The 19,629-nt window shown below is 46.6% G+C and overlaps 1 protein-coding gene across 1 annotated transcript in view; it reads left to right on the top strand.

Moving 5' to 3' along the window:
* The window catches only part of tenm4 (teneurin transmembrane protein 4), a 716,895-nt gene that overhangs the window by 594,122 nt on the left and 103,144 nt on the right, over positions 1-19,629 (top strand). The window contains exon 28 of the mRNA XM_064985425.1: positions 70-261. Coding sequence (XP_064841497.1) covers positions 70-261 — 192 coding nt within the window. The remainder of the gene's footprint in view (positions 1-69; positions 262-19,629) is intronic.

A 19,629-nucleotide genomic window follows, 5' to 3' on the forward strand; every position in this document is an offset into this window, starting at 1 on the left:
GTTTGTTGTCAGAAATATACTATATACACTGTACATGAAGTTTGATGAATGAATTGATTGATTGATCAGGAGGGATACAACAGGCATGCCTCTGTGGTTGATGGTGCCTGATGGACAGACGTTCTGGTTCACCATTGGGACCAACAACGCCCTGAAGACCATCGCTGCTCAGGGGCAGGAGCTGGCTATGATGACCTATCACGGCAGCTCCTTATTACTGGCTACGAAGAGTAACAACAACGGATGGACCACCTTCTATGAGTAAGTAGACAAAATATTTTGTTTACCCCAAACACACCTGCATCCCAAAGCAATTTCAGTACAAAATCTATGTGCCAGGCTCCCAGCTGAGTTGATTACAGACTAAGGCTTTGCAGTAGCTGCGTTAGATCAAAGCTGAATTCTTAATGGTCTTTTCTCTGACAATCCCCCCCAAAAATAATTTTTTTCTGGATAACATCATGTTACCATGGATCCCATCACTTGGCTTGCCTCAGAGCTAGAATCATTGGTGTCTGTTTCAAAGTAATACTAAAAGTTAAGCAAGGGGGTGACTTAGTTTAGTTGGTAGGGGCTGACATAGTTTAGTTGGTAGGGGGTGACTGAGTTTAGTTGGTAGGGGGTGACTTTAGTTTAGTTGGTAGGGGGTGACTTAGTTTAGTTGGTAGGGGGTGACTTAGTTTAGTTGGTAGGGGGTGACTGAGTTTAGTTGGTAGGGGGTGACTGAGTTTAGTTGGTAGGGGGTGACTGAGTTTAGTTGGTGGGTGGGTGACTTTAGTTTAGTTGGTGGTGGGTGACTTTAGTTTAGTTGGTGAGGGGGTGACTTGGTTTAGTTGGTGAGGGGGTGACTTAGTTTAGTTGGTGAGGGGGTGACTTAGTTTAGTTGGTAGGGGGTGACTTAGTTTAGTTGGTAGGGGGTGACTTTAGTTTAGTTGGTAGGGGGTGACTTTAGTTTAGTTGGGGGGTGGGTGACTTTAGTTTAGTTGGGAGGTGGGTGGTTTTAGTTTAGTTGGGAGGTGGGTGGCTTTAGTTTAATTGGCTGGTGGGTGGCTTTAGTTTAGTTGGCTGGTGGGTGGCTTTAGTTTAGTTGGCTGGTGGGTGGCTTTAGTTTAGTTGGCTGGTGGGTGGCTTTAGTTTAGTTGGGAGGTGGTGACTTTAGTTTAGTTGGTAGGGGGTGACTTAGTTTAGTTGGTAGGGGGTGACTTAGTTTAGTTGGTAGGGGGTGACTTAGTTTAGTTGGTTAGGGGGTGACTTAGTTTAGTTGGTGGGTAGGTGACTGACTTTAGTTTACTTTAGTTTAGTTGGTAGGGGTGAGTTTAGTTGGTAGGGGGTGACTTTAGTTTAGTTGGTAGGGGGTGACTTTAGTTTAGTTGGTAGGGGGTGACTTTAGTTTAGTTGGTAGGAGGTGACTTTAGTTTAGTTGGTAGGGGGTGACTTAGTTTAGTTGGTAGGGGGTGACTTAGTTTAGTTGGTAGGGGGTGACTTAGTTTAGTTGGTAGGGGGTGACTTAGTTTAGTTGGTTAGGGGGTGACTTAGTTTAGTTGGTGGGGTTGACTTAGTTTAGTTGGTGAGGGGGTGACTTAGTTTAGTTGGTGAGGGGGTGACTTAGTTTAGTTGGTGAGGGGGTGACTTAGTTTAGTTGGTGAGGGGGTGACTTAGTTTAGTTGGTGAGGGGGTGACTTAGTTTAGTTGGTGAGGGGGTGACTTAGTTTAGTTGTTGAGGGGGTGACTTTAGTTTAGTTGGTAGGGGGTGACTTAGTTTAGTTGGTGGGTGGTTGACTTTAGTTTAGTTGGGAGGTGGTTGACTTTAGTTTAGTTGGAAGGTGGGTGGCTTTTAATTGTCTCTCTTCTGAATGAAATACAGGGCCTGTATGAGACAGGATGTAATTCAAGTCAAATCACACAGTATTTGTCACATGCGAAGAATACAACAGTTGTAGGCCTTTCCATGAAATGCTTACTTACAAGCCCTTAACCAACAATGCGGTTTAAAAAAAAATGAGGAAACATATTTACTAAATATCCTATTGCCTCTCACATCAATCAGACATGTAGGACCTGAACGAGTGTTTGATAGAGATATTTTGTCTGAAATGAGTAAAGGACTGTATTGAGGAAAAGCCCTATAAGTTAGCTAAGTGTAACGCTATAGTCAGTGAAATGAAGTCAATAGACATGTACACATGTTCAATGGTAGATATTAAGACATGTTTAATGGTAGATATGAAAACATTTAAATGGTAGATATGAAAACATTTAAATGGTAGATATGAAAACATTTAAATGGTAGATATGAAAACATGTTCAATGGTAGATATGAAAACATTTAAATGGTAGATATGAAAACATGTTCAATGCTAGATATGAAAACATTTAAATGGTAGATATGAAAACATGTTCAATGGTAGATATGAAAACATTTAAATGGTAGATATGAAAACATTTAAATGGTAGATATGAAAACATTTAAATGGTAGATATGAAAACATTTAAATGGTAGATATGAAAACATGTTTAATGGTAGATATGAAAACATGTTCAATGGTAGATATGAAAACATGTTCAATGGTAGATATGAAAACATGTTCAATGGTAGATATGAAGACATGTTCAATGGTAGATATGAAAACATGTTCAATGGTAGATATGAAGACATGTTCAATGGTAGATATGAAAACATGTTTAATGGTAGATATGAAAACATTTAAATGGTAGATATGAAAACATGTTTAATGGTAGATATGAAAACATGTTCAATGGTAGATATGAAAACATGTTCAATGGTAGATATGAAAACATGTTCAATGGTAGATATGAAGACATGTTCAATGGTAGATATGAAAACATGTTCAATGGTAGATATGAAGACATGTTCAATGGTAGATATGAAAACATGTTTAATGGTAGATATGAAAACATTTAAATGGTAGATATGAAAACATTTAAATGGTAGATATGAAAACATTTAAATGGTAGATATGAAAACATTTAAATGGTAGATATGAAAACATGTTTAATGGTAGATATTCATTTTTCGCCCAAAACATCTTCAATGGATGTCCCTCTAAGTTAAGTGCTTCCTGCTGTTAAATCGCTTCCATCTCCAGTGTTGTAAAACGCCCATGTCAGGTTACGTACTGGGTCTGACAGGGTCGTGCTCCAACGTGATAATTACATCATCAGCCGATTCAGAGAAATACAAAAGGACTATTGGACAGTAGGTCCAACCACTCGGTGAGACTGTCACTGCCCACAGGCAGAGCTGTCCTCCATGGCACTGCTCGGTCGATAGATATAGGCATGCATCCCAAATGGTACCCTACCCCCCCCCCCCCTACGTAGTACACTACTACCCTGTGGGCCCTGGTCAAAAGTAGTGCACTATGAAGGGAATAGGGTGCCATTCATTCTACTTGTTGCGTTCAATAATGCCCATTTCAGATGACAGCCACATCACACGTAGGTGTTAAACATCAATGTAGATTAAACGGAGCCCACTGATTGGTGTGTCAGAGCTGAGGTATCCCATCATCCACCTGGAACACATTTCTCAACAGTCAATCAGGTGGATTATCATCACAATGATGAATGACACACACACACACACGCAAACACATACACACACACACACACACACGCAAACACATACACACACACACACACACGCAAACACATACACACACACACACACACACACACGCAAACACATACACACATGTGTTACGCACACACACACGCGCGCGCACACACATATGCACGCACACACACGCAAACACATACAAAAACGAATGCAGACACACAGACACACACACACACACACACACACACACACACACACACACACACACACACACACACACGCAAACACATACACACACACACACACGCAAACACATACACACATGCGCACGCACACACACGCGCGCGCACACACATATGCACGCACACACATATACACACACAAACACAGACAAAAACAAATGCAGACACACAGACACACACACACACACACACACACACACACATACACACACACACACACACACACACGCAAACACATACACACACACACACACGCAAACACATACACACATGCGCACGCACACACACGCGCGCGCACACACATATGCACGCACACACATATACACACACAAACACAGACAAAAACGAATGCAGACACACAGACACACACACACACACACACACACACACACACACACACACTGGAGGGACAATCTGATTGACCTGTGTGGGCCCTATCCCTTTGCTATAGTATCCTATGGAACACAACTGTCCTCTTTCAACAGGTCCACTATATAATAGAGATAATATGTTATAGCCCTGGTGCTCGGTTTCCAGGTTCTCCGCTAATTGGATCTCGATTTGAAATATGTATTGTTTTCATACTATTGAATGGGTCGACCTTGGGCCCTACTGAGCTAACACGGCATGACTGATCTCTGTAAAGAACACTCAAGTGTTTTTCTCCTCTACCGCGCTACCTACAAAACAGACCCTAATAAATAGTAACAACAATCTCTGTTCATATAGTATCAACTCTCTCCTCTGTGTGTATAGGACCTACTGTATATACGCTGAGTAGAAAAACCATCAGTTTATGTCTTTCCATGAGATAGACTGACCAGGTGAATCCAGGTGAATCCAGGTTATGATCCCTTATTGATGTCACCTGTTAAATCCACTTCAATCAGTGTAGATGAAGGGGAGGAGACGGGTCAAAGAAGGATCTTTAAGCCTTGAGACAATTGAGACATGGATTGTGTCTGTGTGTCATTCAGAGGGTGAACGGACAAGACAAAATATTGAAGTGCCTTTGAACGGGGGTATGGAAGTAGGTGCCAGGTGCACCGGTTTGTGTCAAGAAATGCAACGCTGCTGGGTTTTACACACTCAACAGTTTCCTGTGTGTATCCAGAATGGTCCACCACCCAAAGAACATCCAGGCAACTTGACACAACTGTGGGGAAGCATTGGAGTCAACATGGGGCAGCATCCTTGTGGAACACTATTGACTCCTTGTAGAGTCCCTGCCCTGTGGAACACTATTGACTCCTTGTAGAGTCCCTGCCCTGTGGAACACTATTGACTCCTTGTAGAGTCCCTGCCCTGTGGAACACTATTGACTCCTTGTAGAGTCCCTGCCCTGTGGAACACTATTGACTCCTTGTAGAGTCCCTGCCCTGTGGAACACTATTGACTCCTTGTAGAGTCCATGCCCTGTGGAACACTATTGACTCCTTGTAGAGTCCCTGCCCTGTGGAACACTATTGACTCCTTGTAGAGTCCCTGCCCTGTGGAACACTATTGACTCCTTGTAGAGTCCCTGCCCTGTGGAACACTATTGACTCCTTGTAGAGTCCCTGCCCTGTGGAACACTATTGACTCCTTGTAGAGTCCATGCCCTGTGGAACACTATTGACTCCTTGTAGAGTCCCTGCCCCGTGGAACACTATTGACTCCTTGTAGAGTCCCTGCCCTGTGGAACGCTATTGACTCCTTGTAGAGTCCCTGCCCTGTGGAACGCTATTGACTCCTTGTAGAGTCCCTGCCCCGTGGAACGCTATTGACTCCTTGTAGAGTCCCTGCCCTGTGGAACACTATTGACTCCTCGTAGAGTCCCTGCCCTGTGGAACACTATTGACTCCTTATAGAGTCCCTGCCCTGTGGAACACTATTGACTCCTTGTAGAGTCCATGCCCTGTGGAACACTATTGACTCCTTGTAGAGTCCCTGCCCTGTGGAACACTATTGACTCCTTGTAGAGTCCCTGCCCTGTGGAACACTATTGACTCCTTGTAGAGTCCCTGCCCTGTGGAACACTATTGACTCCTTGTAGAGTCCCTGCCCTGTGGAACACTATTGACTCCTTGTAGAGTCCCTGCCCTGTGGAACACTATTGACTCCTTGTAGAGTCCCTGCCCTGTGGAACACTATTGACTCCTTGTAGAGTCCCTGCCCTGTGGAACACTATTGACTCCTTGTAGAGTCCCTGCCCTGTGGAACACTATTGACTCCTTGTAGAGTCCATGCCCTGTGGAACACTATTGACTCCTTGTAGAGTCCCTGCCCTGTGGAACACTATTGACTCCTGTAGAGTCCATGCCCTGTGGAACACTATTGACTCCTTGTAGAGTCCCTGCCCTGTGGAACACTATTGACTCCTTGTAGAGTCCCTGCCCTGTGGAACACTATTGACTCCTTGTAGAGTCCCTGCCCTGTGGAACACTATTGACTCCTTGTAGAGTCCCTGCCCTGTGGAACACTATTGACTCCTTGTAGAGTCCCTGCCCTGTGGAACACTATTGACTCCTTGTAGAGTCCCTGCCCTGTGGAACACTATTGACTCCTTGTAGAGTCCATGCCCTGTGGAACATTATTGACTCCTTGTAGAGTCCCTGCCCTGTGGAACACTATTGACTCCTTGTAGAGTCCATGCCCTGTGGAACACTATTGACTCCTTGTAGAGTCCATGCCCTGTGGAACACTATTGACTCCTTGTAGAGTCCATGCCCTGTGGAACACTATTGACTCCTTGTAGAGTCCATGCCCTGTGGAACACTATTGACTCCTTGTAGAGTCCCTGCCCTGTGGAACACTATTGACTCCTTGTAGAGTCCCTGCCCTGTGGAACACTATTGACTCCTTGTAGAGTCCCTGCCCTGTGGAACACTATTGACTCCTTGTAGAGTCCCTGCCCTGTGGAACACTATTGACTCCTTGTAGAGTCCCTGCCCTGTGGAACACTATTGACTCCTTGTAGAGTCCCTGCCCTGTGGAACACTATTGACTCCTTGTAGAGTCCCTGCCCTGTGGAACACTATTGACTCCTTGTAGAGTCCCTGCCCTGTGGAACACTATTGACTCCTTGTAGAGTCCCTGCCCTGTGGAACACTATTGACTCCTTGTAGAGTCCCTGCCCTGTGGAACACTATTGACTCCTTGTAGAGTCCCTGCCCTGTGGAACACTATTGACTCCTTGTAGAGTCCCTGCCCTGTGGAACACTATTGACTCCTTGTAGAGTCCCTGCCCTGTGGAACACTATTGACTCCTTGTAGAGTCCCTGCCCTGTGGAACACTATTGACTCCTTGTAGAGTCCCTGCCCTGTGGAACGCTATTGACTCCTTGTAGAGTCCCTGCCCCGTGGAACGCTATTGACTCCTTGTAGAGTCCCTGCCCCGTGGAACACTATTGACTCCTTGTAGAGTCCCTGCCCTGTGGAACACTATTGACTCCTTGTAGAGTCCCTGCCCTGTGGAACACTATTGACTCCTTGTAGAGTCCCTGCCCTGTGGAACACTATTGACTCCTTGTAGAGTCCCTGCCCTGTGGAACACTATTGACTCCTTGTAGAGTCCCTGCCCTGTGGAACACTATTGACTCCTTGTAGAGTCCCTGCCCTGTGGAACACTATTGACTCCTTGTAGAGTCCCTGCCCTGTGGAACACTATTGACTCTTGTAGAGTCCCTGCCCTGTGGAACACTATTGACTCCTTGTAGAGTCCCTGCCCTGTGGAACACTATTGACTCCTTGTAGAGTCCCTGCCCTGTGGAACACTATTGACTCCTTGTAGAGTCCCTGCCCTGTGGAACACTATTGACTCCTTGTAGAGTCCCTGCCCTGTGGAACACTATTGACTCTTGTAGAGTCCCTGCCCTGTGGAACACTATTGACTCCTTGTAGAGTCCCTGCCCTGTGGAACACTATTGACTCCTTGTAGAGTCCATGCCCTGTGGAACACTATTGACTCCTTGTAGAGTCCATGCCCTGTGGAACACTATTGACTCCTTGTAGAGTCCATGCCCTGTGGAACACTATTGACTCCTTGTAGAGTCCATGCCCTGTGGAACACTATTGACTCCTTGTAGAGTCCCTGCCCTGTGGAACACTATTGACTCCTTGTAGAGTCCATGCCCTGTGGAACACTATTGACTCCTTGTAGAGTCCATGCCCTGTGGAACACTATTGACTCCTTGTAGAGTCCCTGCCCTGTGGAACACTATTGACTCCTTGTAGAGTCCCTGCCCTGTGGAACACTATTGACTCCTTGTAGAGTCCCTGCCCTGTGGAACACTATTGACTCCTTGTAGTGTCCCTGCCCTGTGGAACACTATTGACTCCTTGTAGTGTCCCTGCCCTGTGGAACACTATTGACTCCTTGTAGAGTCCCTGCCCTGTGGAACACTATTGACTCCTTGTAGTGTCCCTGCCCTGTGGAACACTATTGACTCCTTGTAGAGTCCCTGCCCTGTGGAACACTATTGACTCCTTGTAGAGTCTCTGCCCTGTGGAACACTATTGACTCCTTGTAGAGTCCCTGCCCTGTGGAACACTATTGACTCCTTGTAGAGTCCATGCCCTGTGGAACACTATTGACTCCTTGTAGAGTCCCTGCCCTGTGGAACACTATTGACTCCTTGTAGAGTCCATGCCCAGACGAAGTGAGGCTGTTCTGAGGGCAGAAGGGGGTGCAAATCAATATTAGGAAGGTGTTCCTAATGTTTTCTACACTCAGTGTGCATTATACATGTGGTGAAGGATTAAGGCCTACACACAGTATGTGAAGCTGAAGGGAGGATTTGTACTCAAAGGTCAGACCAAATAAAATTAAATGTTATTGGTCACATACGCATGGTTAGCAGATGTTATTGCGAGTGTAGCGAAATGCTTGTCAGTGTAGGTTAGTGTGGGACCTGAGGGTGAAAGGTCAGACCATTAGGTCAGTGTAGGACCTGAGGGTCAAAGGTCAGACCATTAGTTCAGTGTGGGAACTGAGGGTCAAAGGTCAGACTATTAGGTCAGGTCAGTGTGGGACCTGAGGGTGAAAGGTCAGACCATTAGGTCAGTGTGGGACCTGAGGGTGAAAGGTCAGACCATTAGGTCAGTGTGGGACCTGAGGGTGAAAGGTCAGACTATTGGGTCAGGTCAGTGTGGGACCTGAGGGTGAAAGGTCAGACCATTAGGTCAGTGTGGGACCTGAGGGTGAAAGGTCAGACCATTAGGTCAGTGTGGGACCTGAGGGTGAAAGGTCAGACTATTGGGTCAGGTCAGTGTGGGACCTGAGGGTGAAAGGTCAGACCATTAGGTCAGTGTGGGACCTGAGGGTGAAAGGTCAGACCATTAGGTCAGTGTGGGACCTGAGGGTGAAAGGTCAGACCATTAGGTCAGTGTGGGACCTGAGGGTGAAAGGTCAGACCATTAGGTCAGTGTGGGACCTGAGGGTGAAAGGTCAGACTATTGGGTCAGGTCAGTGTGGGACCTGAGGGTGAAAGGTCAGACCATTAGGTCAGTGTGGGAACTGAGGGTTAAAGGTCAGACTATTAGGTCAGGTCAGTGTGGGACCTGAGGGTGAAAGGTCAGACCATTAGGTCAGTGTAGGACCTGAGGGTCAAAGGTCAGACCATTAGGTCAGTGTAGGACCTGAGGGTCAAAGGTCAGACCATTAGGTCAGTGTGGGAACTGAGGGTGAAAGGTCAGACCATTAGGTCAGTGTGGGACCTGAGGGTGAAAGAAACAAAAACACAAAGGACTGCAGAGAGAGCAATAAAAGACATCTGCTGCACTATGTCTTCTCCCACTTCATCCCAAATGGTACCCTATGGAACCCTATTCCCTACATAGTGCTCTACTTTAGACTAGAGCTCTATACACCCTATTCCCTATATAGTGCTCTACTTTAGACCAGAGCTCTATACACCCTATTCCCTATATAGTGCACTACTTTCTACCAGGACCCCACGGAACCCTATTCCCTATATAGTGCACTACTTTAGACCAGAGTCGTATGGAACCCTATTCCCTACATAGTGCACTACTTTTGACCAGGACCTATTGGTCTCACCATTTCTGGCTGCTATACCCCTTGGCAACTTTATCTTCTTTGACATTTTAGTGTACTTGCCAACAGTGACTTCCTAACGTTGTTGTGGTAATGATAAGCGCCGGTGCTTAAGGGTTATTACTATCAATGTATTCATTCAGAGGGAGATTGTTTAAGCTGCCTAATTGTTATTTTCTTTGAGGATCTAAAAGAGAACAGATTTATTTAATTTTTTTCTCCTTAGCTTTCATTCTGACCCAGTAACACTAGGACTGTAGCTTCCAGTAACTGGCCCCTGCCCCAGCTCCCTCCCTCCTCAGTCTCCCTGCCCCCTGCCCCAGCTCCCTCCCCATCCCGTCTCTCTGCCCCCTGCCCCAGCTCCCTCCCTACCCCGTCTCTCTGCCCCCTGCCCCAGCTCCCTCCCTCCCCAGTCTCTCTGCCCCCTGCCCCAGCTCCCTCCCTCCCCAGTCTCTCTGCCCCCTGCCCCCGCTCCCTCCCTCCCCAGTCTCTCTGCCCCCTGCCCCAGCTCCCTCCCTCCCCAGTCTCTCTGCCCCCTGCCCCAGCTCCCTCCCTCCCCAGTCTCCCTGGCCCCTGCCCCAGCTCCCTCCCTCCCCAGTCTCCCTGGCCCTTGGCCCCTGTCCCAGCTCCCTCCATCCCCAGTCTCCCTGGCCCCTGCCCCAGCTCCCTCCCTCCCCAGTCTCCCTGGCCCTTGGCCCCTGTCCCAGCTCCCTCCATCCCCAGTCTCCCTGGCCCCTGCCCCAGCTCCCTCCCTCCCCAGTCTCCCTGGCCCTTGTCCCCTGTCCCAGCTCCCTCCCTCCCCAGTCTCCCTGGCCCTTGTCCCCTGCCCCAGCTACCTCCCTCCCCAGTCTCTCTGGCCCTTGGCCCCTGTCCCAGCTCCCTCCCTCCCCAGTCTCCCTGTCCCCTGCCCCACCTCCCTCCATCCCCAGTCTCCCTGGCCCTACCTGCCCTCCAGCTCAGAGAAAGGCAGCTCATAGACATGGTAGTGTGAAGCAGGATGCATTTAGACAAAGGTCTACAAAGAAAGGTCTCTCCCTCACTGATTGCAAAAGCGCATGTTGCAATAGAATAAGATGACAGGATTGGATGATTGATGATCAAATTGAGCAGCAAAATTACTGGCTCAGTGGTGAAACCAGGGAGGTGGATCTACTGGATCTACTGGCTCAGTGGTGAAACCAGGGAAGTGGATCTACTGGCTCAGTGGTGAAACCAGGGAAGTGGATCTACTGGCTCAGTGGTGAAACCAGGGAAGTGGATCTACTGGCTCAGTGGTGAAACCAGGGAAGTGGATCTACTGGCTCTACTGGCTCAGTGGTGAAACCAGGGAAGTGGATCTACTGGATCTACTGGCTCAGTGGTGAAACCAGGGAAGTGGATCTACTGGATCTACTGGCTCAGTGGTGAAACCAGGGAAGTGGATCTACTGGATCTGCTGGCTCAGTGGTGAAACCAGGGAAGTGGATCTACTGGATCTACTGGCTCAGTGGTGAAACCAGGGAAGTGGATCTACTGGATCTACTGGCTCAGTGGTGAAACCAGGGAAGTGGATCTACTGGCTCAGTGGTGAAACCAGGGAAGTGGATCTACTGGATCTACTGGCTCAGTGGTGAAACCAGGGAAGTGGATCTACTGGATCTACTGGCTCAGTGGTGAAACCAGGGAAGTGGATCTACTGGCTCAGTGGTGAAACCAGGGAAGTGGATCTACTGGATCTACTGGCTCAGTGGTGAAACCAGGGAAGTGGATCTACTGGATCTACTGGCTCAGTGGTGAAACCAGGGAAGTGGATCTACTGGTTCAGTGGTGAAACCAGGGAAGTGGATCTACTGGATCTACTGGTTCAGTGGTGAAACCAGGGAAGTGGATCTACTGGCTCAGTGGTGAAACCAGGGAAGTGGATCTACTGGATCTACTGGCTCAGTGGTGAAACCAGGGAAGTGGATCTACTGGATCTACTGGCTCAGTGGTGAAACCAGGGAAGTGGATCTACTGGCTCAGTGGTGAAACCAGGGAAGTGGACCAGCTAGTGTTCAGTACTCTGTGTGTAACCCTAGTGTGTTCAGTACTCTGTGTGCAACCCGAGAGTGTTCAGTACTCTGTGTGTTCAGTACTCTGTGTGATCAGTACTCTGTGTGTAACCCGAGAGTGTTCAGTACTCTGTGTGTTCAGTACTCTGTGTGTTCAGTACTCTGTGTGTAACCCTAGTGTGTTCAGTACTCTGTGTGTAACCCGAGAGTGTTCAGTACTCTGTGTGTTCAGTACTCTGTGTGTTCAGTACTCTGTGTGTAACCCTAGTGTGTTCAGTATTCTGTGTGTAACCCTAGTGTGTTCAGTACTCTGTGTGTAACCCTAGTGTGTTCAGTACTCTGTGTGTTCAGTACTCTGTGTGTAACCCTAGTGTGTTCAGTACTATGTGTGTAACCCTAGTGTGTTCAGTACTCTGTGTGTAACCCGAGAGTGTTCAGTACTCTGTGTGTAACCCTAGTGTGTTCAGTACTCTGTGTGTTCAGTACTCTGTGTGTAACCCTAGTGTGTTCAGTACTATGTGTGTAACCCTAGTGTGTTCAGTACTCTGTGTGTTCAGTACTCTGTGTGTAACCCTAGTGTGTTCAGTACTCTGTGTGTTCAGTACTCTGTGTGTAACCCTAGTGTGTTCAGTACTCTGTGTGTAACCCTAGTGTGTTCAGTACTCTGTGTGTTCAGTACTCTGTGTGTTCAGTACTCTGTGTGTAACCCTAGTGTGTTCAGTACTATGTGTGTAACCCTAGTGTGTTCAGTACTCTGTGTGTAACCTTAGTGTGTTCAGTACTCTGTGTGTAACCCTAGTGTGTTCAGTACTCTGTGTGTAACCCGAGAGTGTTCAGTACTCTGTGTGTAACCCTAGTGTGTTCAGTACTCTGTGTGTAACCCTAGTGTGTTCAGTACTCTGTGTGTAACCCGAGAGTGTTCAGTACTCTGTGTGTAACCCTAGTGTGTTCAGTACTCTGTGTGTAACCCGAGAGTGTTCAGTACTCTGTGTGTAACCCTAGTGTGTTCAGTACTCTGTGTGTAACCCTAGAGTGTACTGTACTCTGTGTGTAACCCTAGTGTGTTCAGTACTCTGTGTGTAACCCTAGTGTGTACTGTACTCTGTGTGTAACCCTAGTGTGTTCAGTACTCTGTGTGTTCAGTACTCTGAGTGTTCAGTACTCTGTGTGTAACCCTAGAGTGTACTGTACTCTGTGTGTAACCCTAGTGTGTTCAGTACTCTGTGTGTTCAGTACTCTGTGTGTTCAGTACTCTGTGTGTAACCTTAGTGTGTTCAGTACTCTGTGTGTAACCCTAGTGTGTTCAGTACTCTGTGTGTAACCCGAGAGTGTTCAGTACTCTGTGTGTAACCCTAGTGTGTACTGTACTCTGTGTGTAACCCTAGAGTGTACTGTACTCTTTGTGTAACCCTAGAGTGTTCAGTACTCTGTGTGTTCAGTACTCTGTGTGTTCAGTACTCTGTGTGTTCAGTACTCTGTGTGTAACCCTAGTGTGTTCAGTACTCTGTGTGTAACCCTAGTGTGTTCAGTACTCTGTGTGTAACCCTAGAGTGTTCAGTACTCTGTGTGTAACCCGAGAGTGTTCAGTACTCTGTGTGTAACCCTAGTGTGTTCAGTACTCTGTGTGTAACCCTAGAGTGTTCAGTACTCTGTGTGTAACCCTAGTGTGTTCAGTACTCTGTGTGTTCAGTACTCTGTGTGTTCAGTACTCTGTGTGTTCAGTACTCTGTGTGTTCAGTACTCTGTGTGTAACCCGAGAGTGTTCAGTACTCTGTGTGTTCGAGTACGAGTGAAGATAATCATTATCACCCCAGAATCTCAATCTCCACTAGTCTTTATTTATCTGAAGGATATGATTTCTCTCCCGCTCTCCTTTTCCACGTGGGATATTTGATATCAGCCGAGGAAGTGCTGAGGGAACTATAGAAACTGTCCCCTGTTAATCTAATGTATTAGCCTGTTAGTTATTACAGCAGGCAACAAAAGCTGTTCCCTATTCTCTAAATAGTGCAATACTTTTGATCAGAGCTCTACTGGCCCTGGTGAAAAGTAGGGAAAAGGGTGCTATTTAGGACACAAAATGTCCTCAACACCAGGTAGTACTCTGCTGTCCCATCTGCATTCACAGCAACAGATTAACGTCCTCATCTCCTGTCTCCCATCTGCATTCACAGCAACAGATTAATGTCCTCATCTCCCATCTGCATTCACAGCGACAGATAAACGTCCTCATCTCCTGTCTCCCATCTGCATTCACAGCAACAGATAAATGTCCTCATCTCCTGTCTCCCATCTGCATTCACAGCAACAGATAAACGTCCTCATCTCCCATCTGCATTCACAGCAACAGATAAACGTCCTCATCTCCTGTCTCCCATCTGTATTCACAGCAACAGATAAACGTCCTCATCTCCTGTCTCCCATCTGTATTCACAGCGACAGATAAACGTCCTCATCTCCCATCTGTATTCACAGCGACAGATAAACGTCCTCATCTCCCATCTGTATTCACAGCCACAGATTAACGTCCTCATCTCCCATCTGCATTCACAGCGACAGATAAACGTCCTCATCTCCTGTCCCCCATCTGTATTCACAGCGACAGATAAACGTCCTCATCTCCTGTCTCCCATCTGCATTCACAGCAACAGATTAACGTCCTCATCTCCTGTCTCCCATCTGTATTCACAGCCACAGATTAACGTCCTCATCTCCTGTCCCCCATCTGTATTCACAGCGACAGATAAACGTCCTCATCTCCCATCTGTATTCACAGCGACAGATAAACGTCCTCATCTCCCATCTGTATTCACAGCAACAGATAAACGTCCTCATCTCCCATCTGTATTCACAGCAACAGATAAACGGCCTCATCTCCTGTCTCCCATCTGCATTCACAGCAACAGATAAACGTCCTCATCTCCTGTCTCCCATCTGTATTCACAGCGACAGATTAACGTCCTCATCTCCTGTCTCCCATCTGTATTCACAGCGACAGATAAACGTCCTCATCTCCTGTCTCCCATCTGTATTCACAGCAACAGATAAACGTCCTCATCTCCCATCTGTATTCACAGCGACAGATAAACGTCCTCATCTCCCATCTGTATTCACAGCGACAGATAAACGTCCTCATTTCCCATCTGTATTCACAGCGACAGATAAACGTCCTCATCTCCTGTCCCCCATCTGTATTCACAGCGACAGATAAACGTCCTCATCTCCTGTCTCCCATCTGCATTCACAGCAACAGATAAACGTCCTCATCTCCCATCTGTATTCACAGCGACAGATAAACGTCCTCATCTCCCATCTGTATTCACAGCGACAGATAAACGTCCTCATCTCCTGTCTCCCATCTGTATTCACAGCGACAGATAAACGTCCTCATTCTAAGTAATGTACCATCCACTCACTCTAACATTATGGAGGACTGACTGACAGACAAGCTGAGGGATGTTTCAATTATTCCATGCTGATGTGCTCCAATCTGCTACTCGGAGACCAAGGAGGTCGTCAGACCACTCCTGTTCTCTCTGTACATGACGAACACACTGATCTGCAAAGCGGGGAAACTGACGTGGTGACTCTGACAGCGTGTGTGTGTGTGTGTGTGTGTGTGTGTGTGTGTGTGTGTGTGTGTGTGTGTGTGTGTGTGTGTGTGTGTGTGTGTGTGTGTGTGTGTGTGTGTGTGTGTGTCTGTGTGTGTGAATCACTCAGCGCTCATATTTCATAGACTGTGTAATGTGATGAGATTACATTTATATCACTAATCTTTTAAGATAATAAACTCCTGTCTAAAAGTGGAGAAAAAGGTGTGTGATTTCTCACCTTGCTGCAGTGAGTATTATATTACACTCATATGCTCTCTGTTTTCCTGCTTGTTTCCTTCTTTGGTGTTTTCAGAAATACCACTGTTATGTAGAGGACTGTCGATCCTACCACTGTTATGTAGAGAGGACTGTCGATCCTACCACTGTTATGTAGAGGACTGTCTATCCTACCACTGTTATGTAGAGGACTGTCGATCCTACCACTGTTATGTAGAGAGGACTGTCGATCCTACCACTGTTATGTAGAGAGGACTGTCTATCCTACCACTGTTATGTAGAGGACTGTCTGTCCAACCACTTATGTAGAGAGGACTGTCGATCCTACCAATGTTATGTAGAGAGGACTGTCGATCCTACCACTGTTATGTAGAGGACTGTCTATCCTACCACTGTTATGTAGAGAGGACTGTCGATCCTACCACTGTTATATAGAGGACTGTTGATCCTACCACTGTTATATAGAGGACTGTTGATCCTACCACTGTTATGTAGAGAGGACTGTCTATCCTACCACTGTTATGTAGAGGACTGTCTGTCCAACCACTTATGTAGAGAGGACTGTCGATCCTACCACTGTTATGTAGAGAGGACTGTCGATCCTACCACTGTTATGTAGAGAGGACTGTCTATCCTACCACTGTTATGTAGAGAGGACTGTCGATCCTACCACTGTTATATAGAGGACTGTTGATCCTACCACTGTTATATAGAGGACTGTTGATCCTACCACTGTTATGTAGAGGACTGTTGATCCTACCACTGTTATGTAGAGGACTGTCGATCCTACCACTGTTATATAGAGGACTGTTGATCCTACCACTGTTATATAGAGGACTGTTGATCCTACCACTGTTATGTAGAGGGCTGTCGATCCTACCACTGTTATGTAGAGGGCTGTCGATCCTACCACTGTTATGTAGAGGACTGTCTATCATACCACTGTTATGTAGAGGACTGTCTATCCTACCACTGTTATGTAGAGGACTGTCTGTCCAACCACTTATGTAGAGAGGACTGTCGATCCTACCACTGTTATGTAGAGGGCTGTCGATCCTACCACTGTTATGTAGAGGGCTGTCGATCCTACCACTGTTATGTAGAGGGCTGTCGATCCTACCACTGTTATGTAGAGGACTGTCTATCATACCACTGTTATGTAGAGGACTGTCTATCCTACCACTGTTATATAGAGGACTGTCGATCCTACCACTGTTATGTAGAGGACTGTCGATCCTACCACTGTTATGTAGAGAGGACTGTCGATCCTACCACTGTTATGTAGAGGACTGTCTGTCCAACCACTTATGTAGAGAGGACTGTCGATCCTACCACTGTTATGTAGAGAGGACTGTCGATCCTACCACTGTTATGTAGAGAGGACTGTCTATCCTACCACTGTTATGTAGAGAGGACTGTCGATCCTACCACTGTTATATAGAGGACTGTTGATCCTACCACTGTTATATAGAGGACTGTTGATCCTACCACTGTTATGTAGAGGACTGTTGATCCTACCACTTATGTAGAGAGGACTGTCGATCCTACCACTGTTATGTAGAGAGGACTGTCGATCCTACCACTGTTATGTAGAGGGCTGTCGATCCTACCACTGTTATGTAGAGGGCTGTCGATCCTACCACTGTTATGTAGAGGACTGTCTATCATACCACTGTTATGTAGAGGACTGTCTATCCTACCACTGTTATATAGAGGACTGTCGATCCTACCACTGTTATGTAGAGGACTGTCGATCATACCACTGTTATGTAGAGAGGACTGTCGATCCTACCTCTGTTATGTAGAGGACTGTCGATCCTACCACTGTTATGTAGAGAGGACTGTCTATCCTACCACTGTTATGTAGAGGACTGTCGATCCTACCACTGTTATGTAGAGAGGACTGTCGATCATACCACTGTTATATAGAGGACTGTCGATCCTACCACTGTTATGTAGAGGACTGTCGATCCTACCACTGTTATGTAGAGGACTGTCGATCCTACCTCTGTTATGTAGAGAGGACTGTCAATCCTACCACTGTTATGTAGAGGACTGTTGATCCTACCACTGTTATGTAGAGGACTGTCTGTCCAACCACTGTTATGTAGAGAGGACTGTCGATCCTACCACTGTTATGTAGAGGACTGTCGATCCTACCACTGTTATGTAGAGAGGACTGTCGATCCTACCACTGTTATGTAGAGGACTGTCGATCCTACCACTGTTATGTAGAGAGGACTGTCAATCCTACCACTGTTATGTAGAGGACTGTCGATCCTACCACTGTTATGTAGAGGACTGTCTGTCCAACCACTGTTATGTAGAGAGGACTGTCGATCCTACCACTGTTATGTAGAGGACTGTCGATCCTACCACTGTTATGTAGAGAGGACTGTCGATCCTACCACTGTTATGTAGAGGACTGTCGATCCTACCACTGTTATGTAGAGAGGACTGTCTATATGTTATGTAGAGAGGACTGTCGATCCTACCTCTGTTATGTAGAGAGGACTGTCTATCTGTAATGTAGAGGACTGTCGATCCTACCACTGTTATATAGAGGACTGTTGATCCTACCACTGTTATATAGAGGACTGTCGATCCTACCACTGTTATGTAGAGAGGACTGTCTATCTGTAATGTAGAGGACTGTCGATCCTACCACTGTTATATAGAGGACTGTTGATCCTACCACTGTTATATAGAGGACTGTTGATCCTACCACTGTTATATAGAGGACTGTTGATCCTACCACTGTTATGTAGAGGACTGTCGATCCTACCACTGTTATGTATAGGACTGTCGATCATACCACTGTTATATAGAGGACTGTTGATCCTACCACTGTTATATAGAGGACTGTTGATCCTACCACTGTTATATAGAGGACTGTTGATCCTACCACTGTTATAAAGAGGACTGTCGATCCTACCACTGTTATGTAGAGGACTGTCGATCATACCACTGTTATGTAGAGGACTGTCGATCATACCACTGTTATATAGAGGACTGTTGATCCTACCACTGTTATATAGAGGACTGGTGATCCTACCACTGTTATGTAGAGGACGGTTGATCCTACCACTGTTATGTAGAGGACTGTCGATCCTACCACTGTTTTAGAGAGGACTGTCGATCCTACCACTGTTATGTAGAGGTCTGTTGATCCTACCACTGTTATATAGAGGACTGTCGATCCTAACACTGTTATATAGAGGACTGTTGATCCTACCACTGTTATATAGAGGACTGTTGATCCTACCACTGTTATGTAGAGGACTGTTGATCCTACCACTGTTATGTAGAGGACTGTTGATCCTACCACTGTTATGTAGAGGACTGTTGATCCTACCACTGTTATGTAGAGGGCTGTCGATCCTACCACTGTTATGTAGAGGGCTGTCGATCCTACCACTGTTATGTAGAGGACTGTCTATCATACCACTGTTATGTAGAGGACTGTCTATCCTACCACTGTTATATAGAGGACTGTCGATCCTACCACTGTTATGTAGAGGACTGTCGATCCTACCACTGTTATGTAGAGAGGACTGTCGATCCTACCACTGTTATGTAGAGGACTGTCTGTCCAACCACTTATGTAGAGAGGACTGTCGATCCTACCACTGTTATGTAGAGAGGACTGTCGATCCTACCACTGTTATGTAGAGAGGACTGTCTATCCTACCACTGTTATGTAGAGAGGACTGTCGATCCTACCACTGTTATATAGAGGACTGTTGATCCTACCACTGTTATATAGAGGACTGTTGATCCTACCACTGTTATGTAGAGGACTGTTGATCCTACCACTTATGTAGAGAGGACTGTCGATCCTACCACTGTTATGTAGAGAGGACTGTCGATCCTACCACTGTTATGTAGAGGGCTGTCGATCCTACCACTG

This window comes from Oncorhynchus masou, chromosome 13, assembly GCF_036934945.1.
Source record: "Oncorhynchus masou masou isolate Uvic2021 chromosome 13, UVic_Omas_1.1, whole genome shotgun sequence".
Taxonomy (NCBI): Eukaryota; Metazoa; Chordata; class Actinopteri; order Salmoniformes; family Salmonidae; genus Oncorhynchus; species Oncorhynchus masou.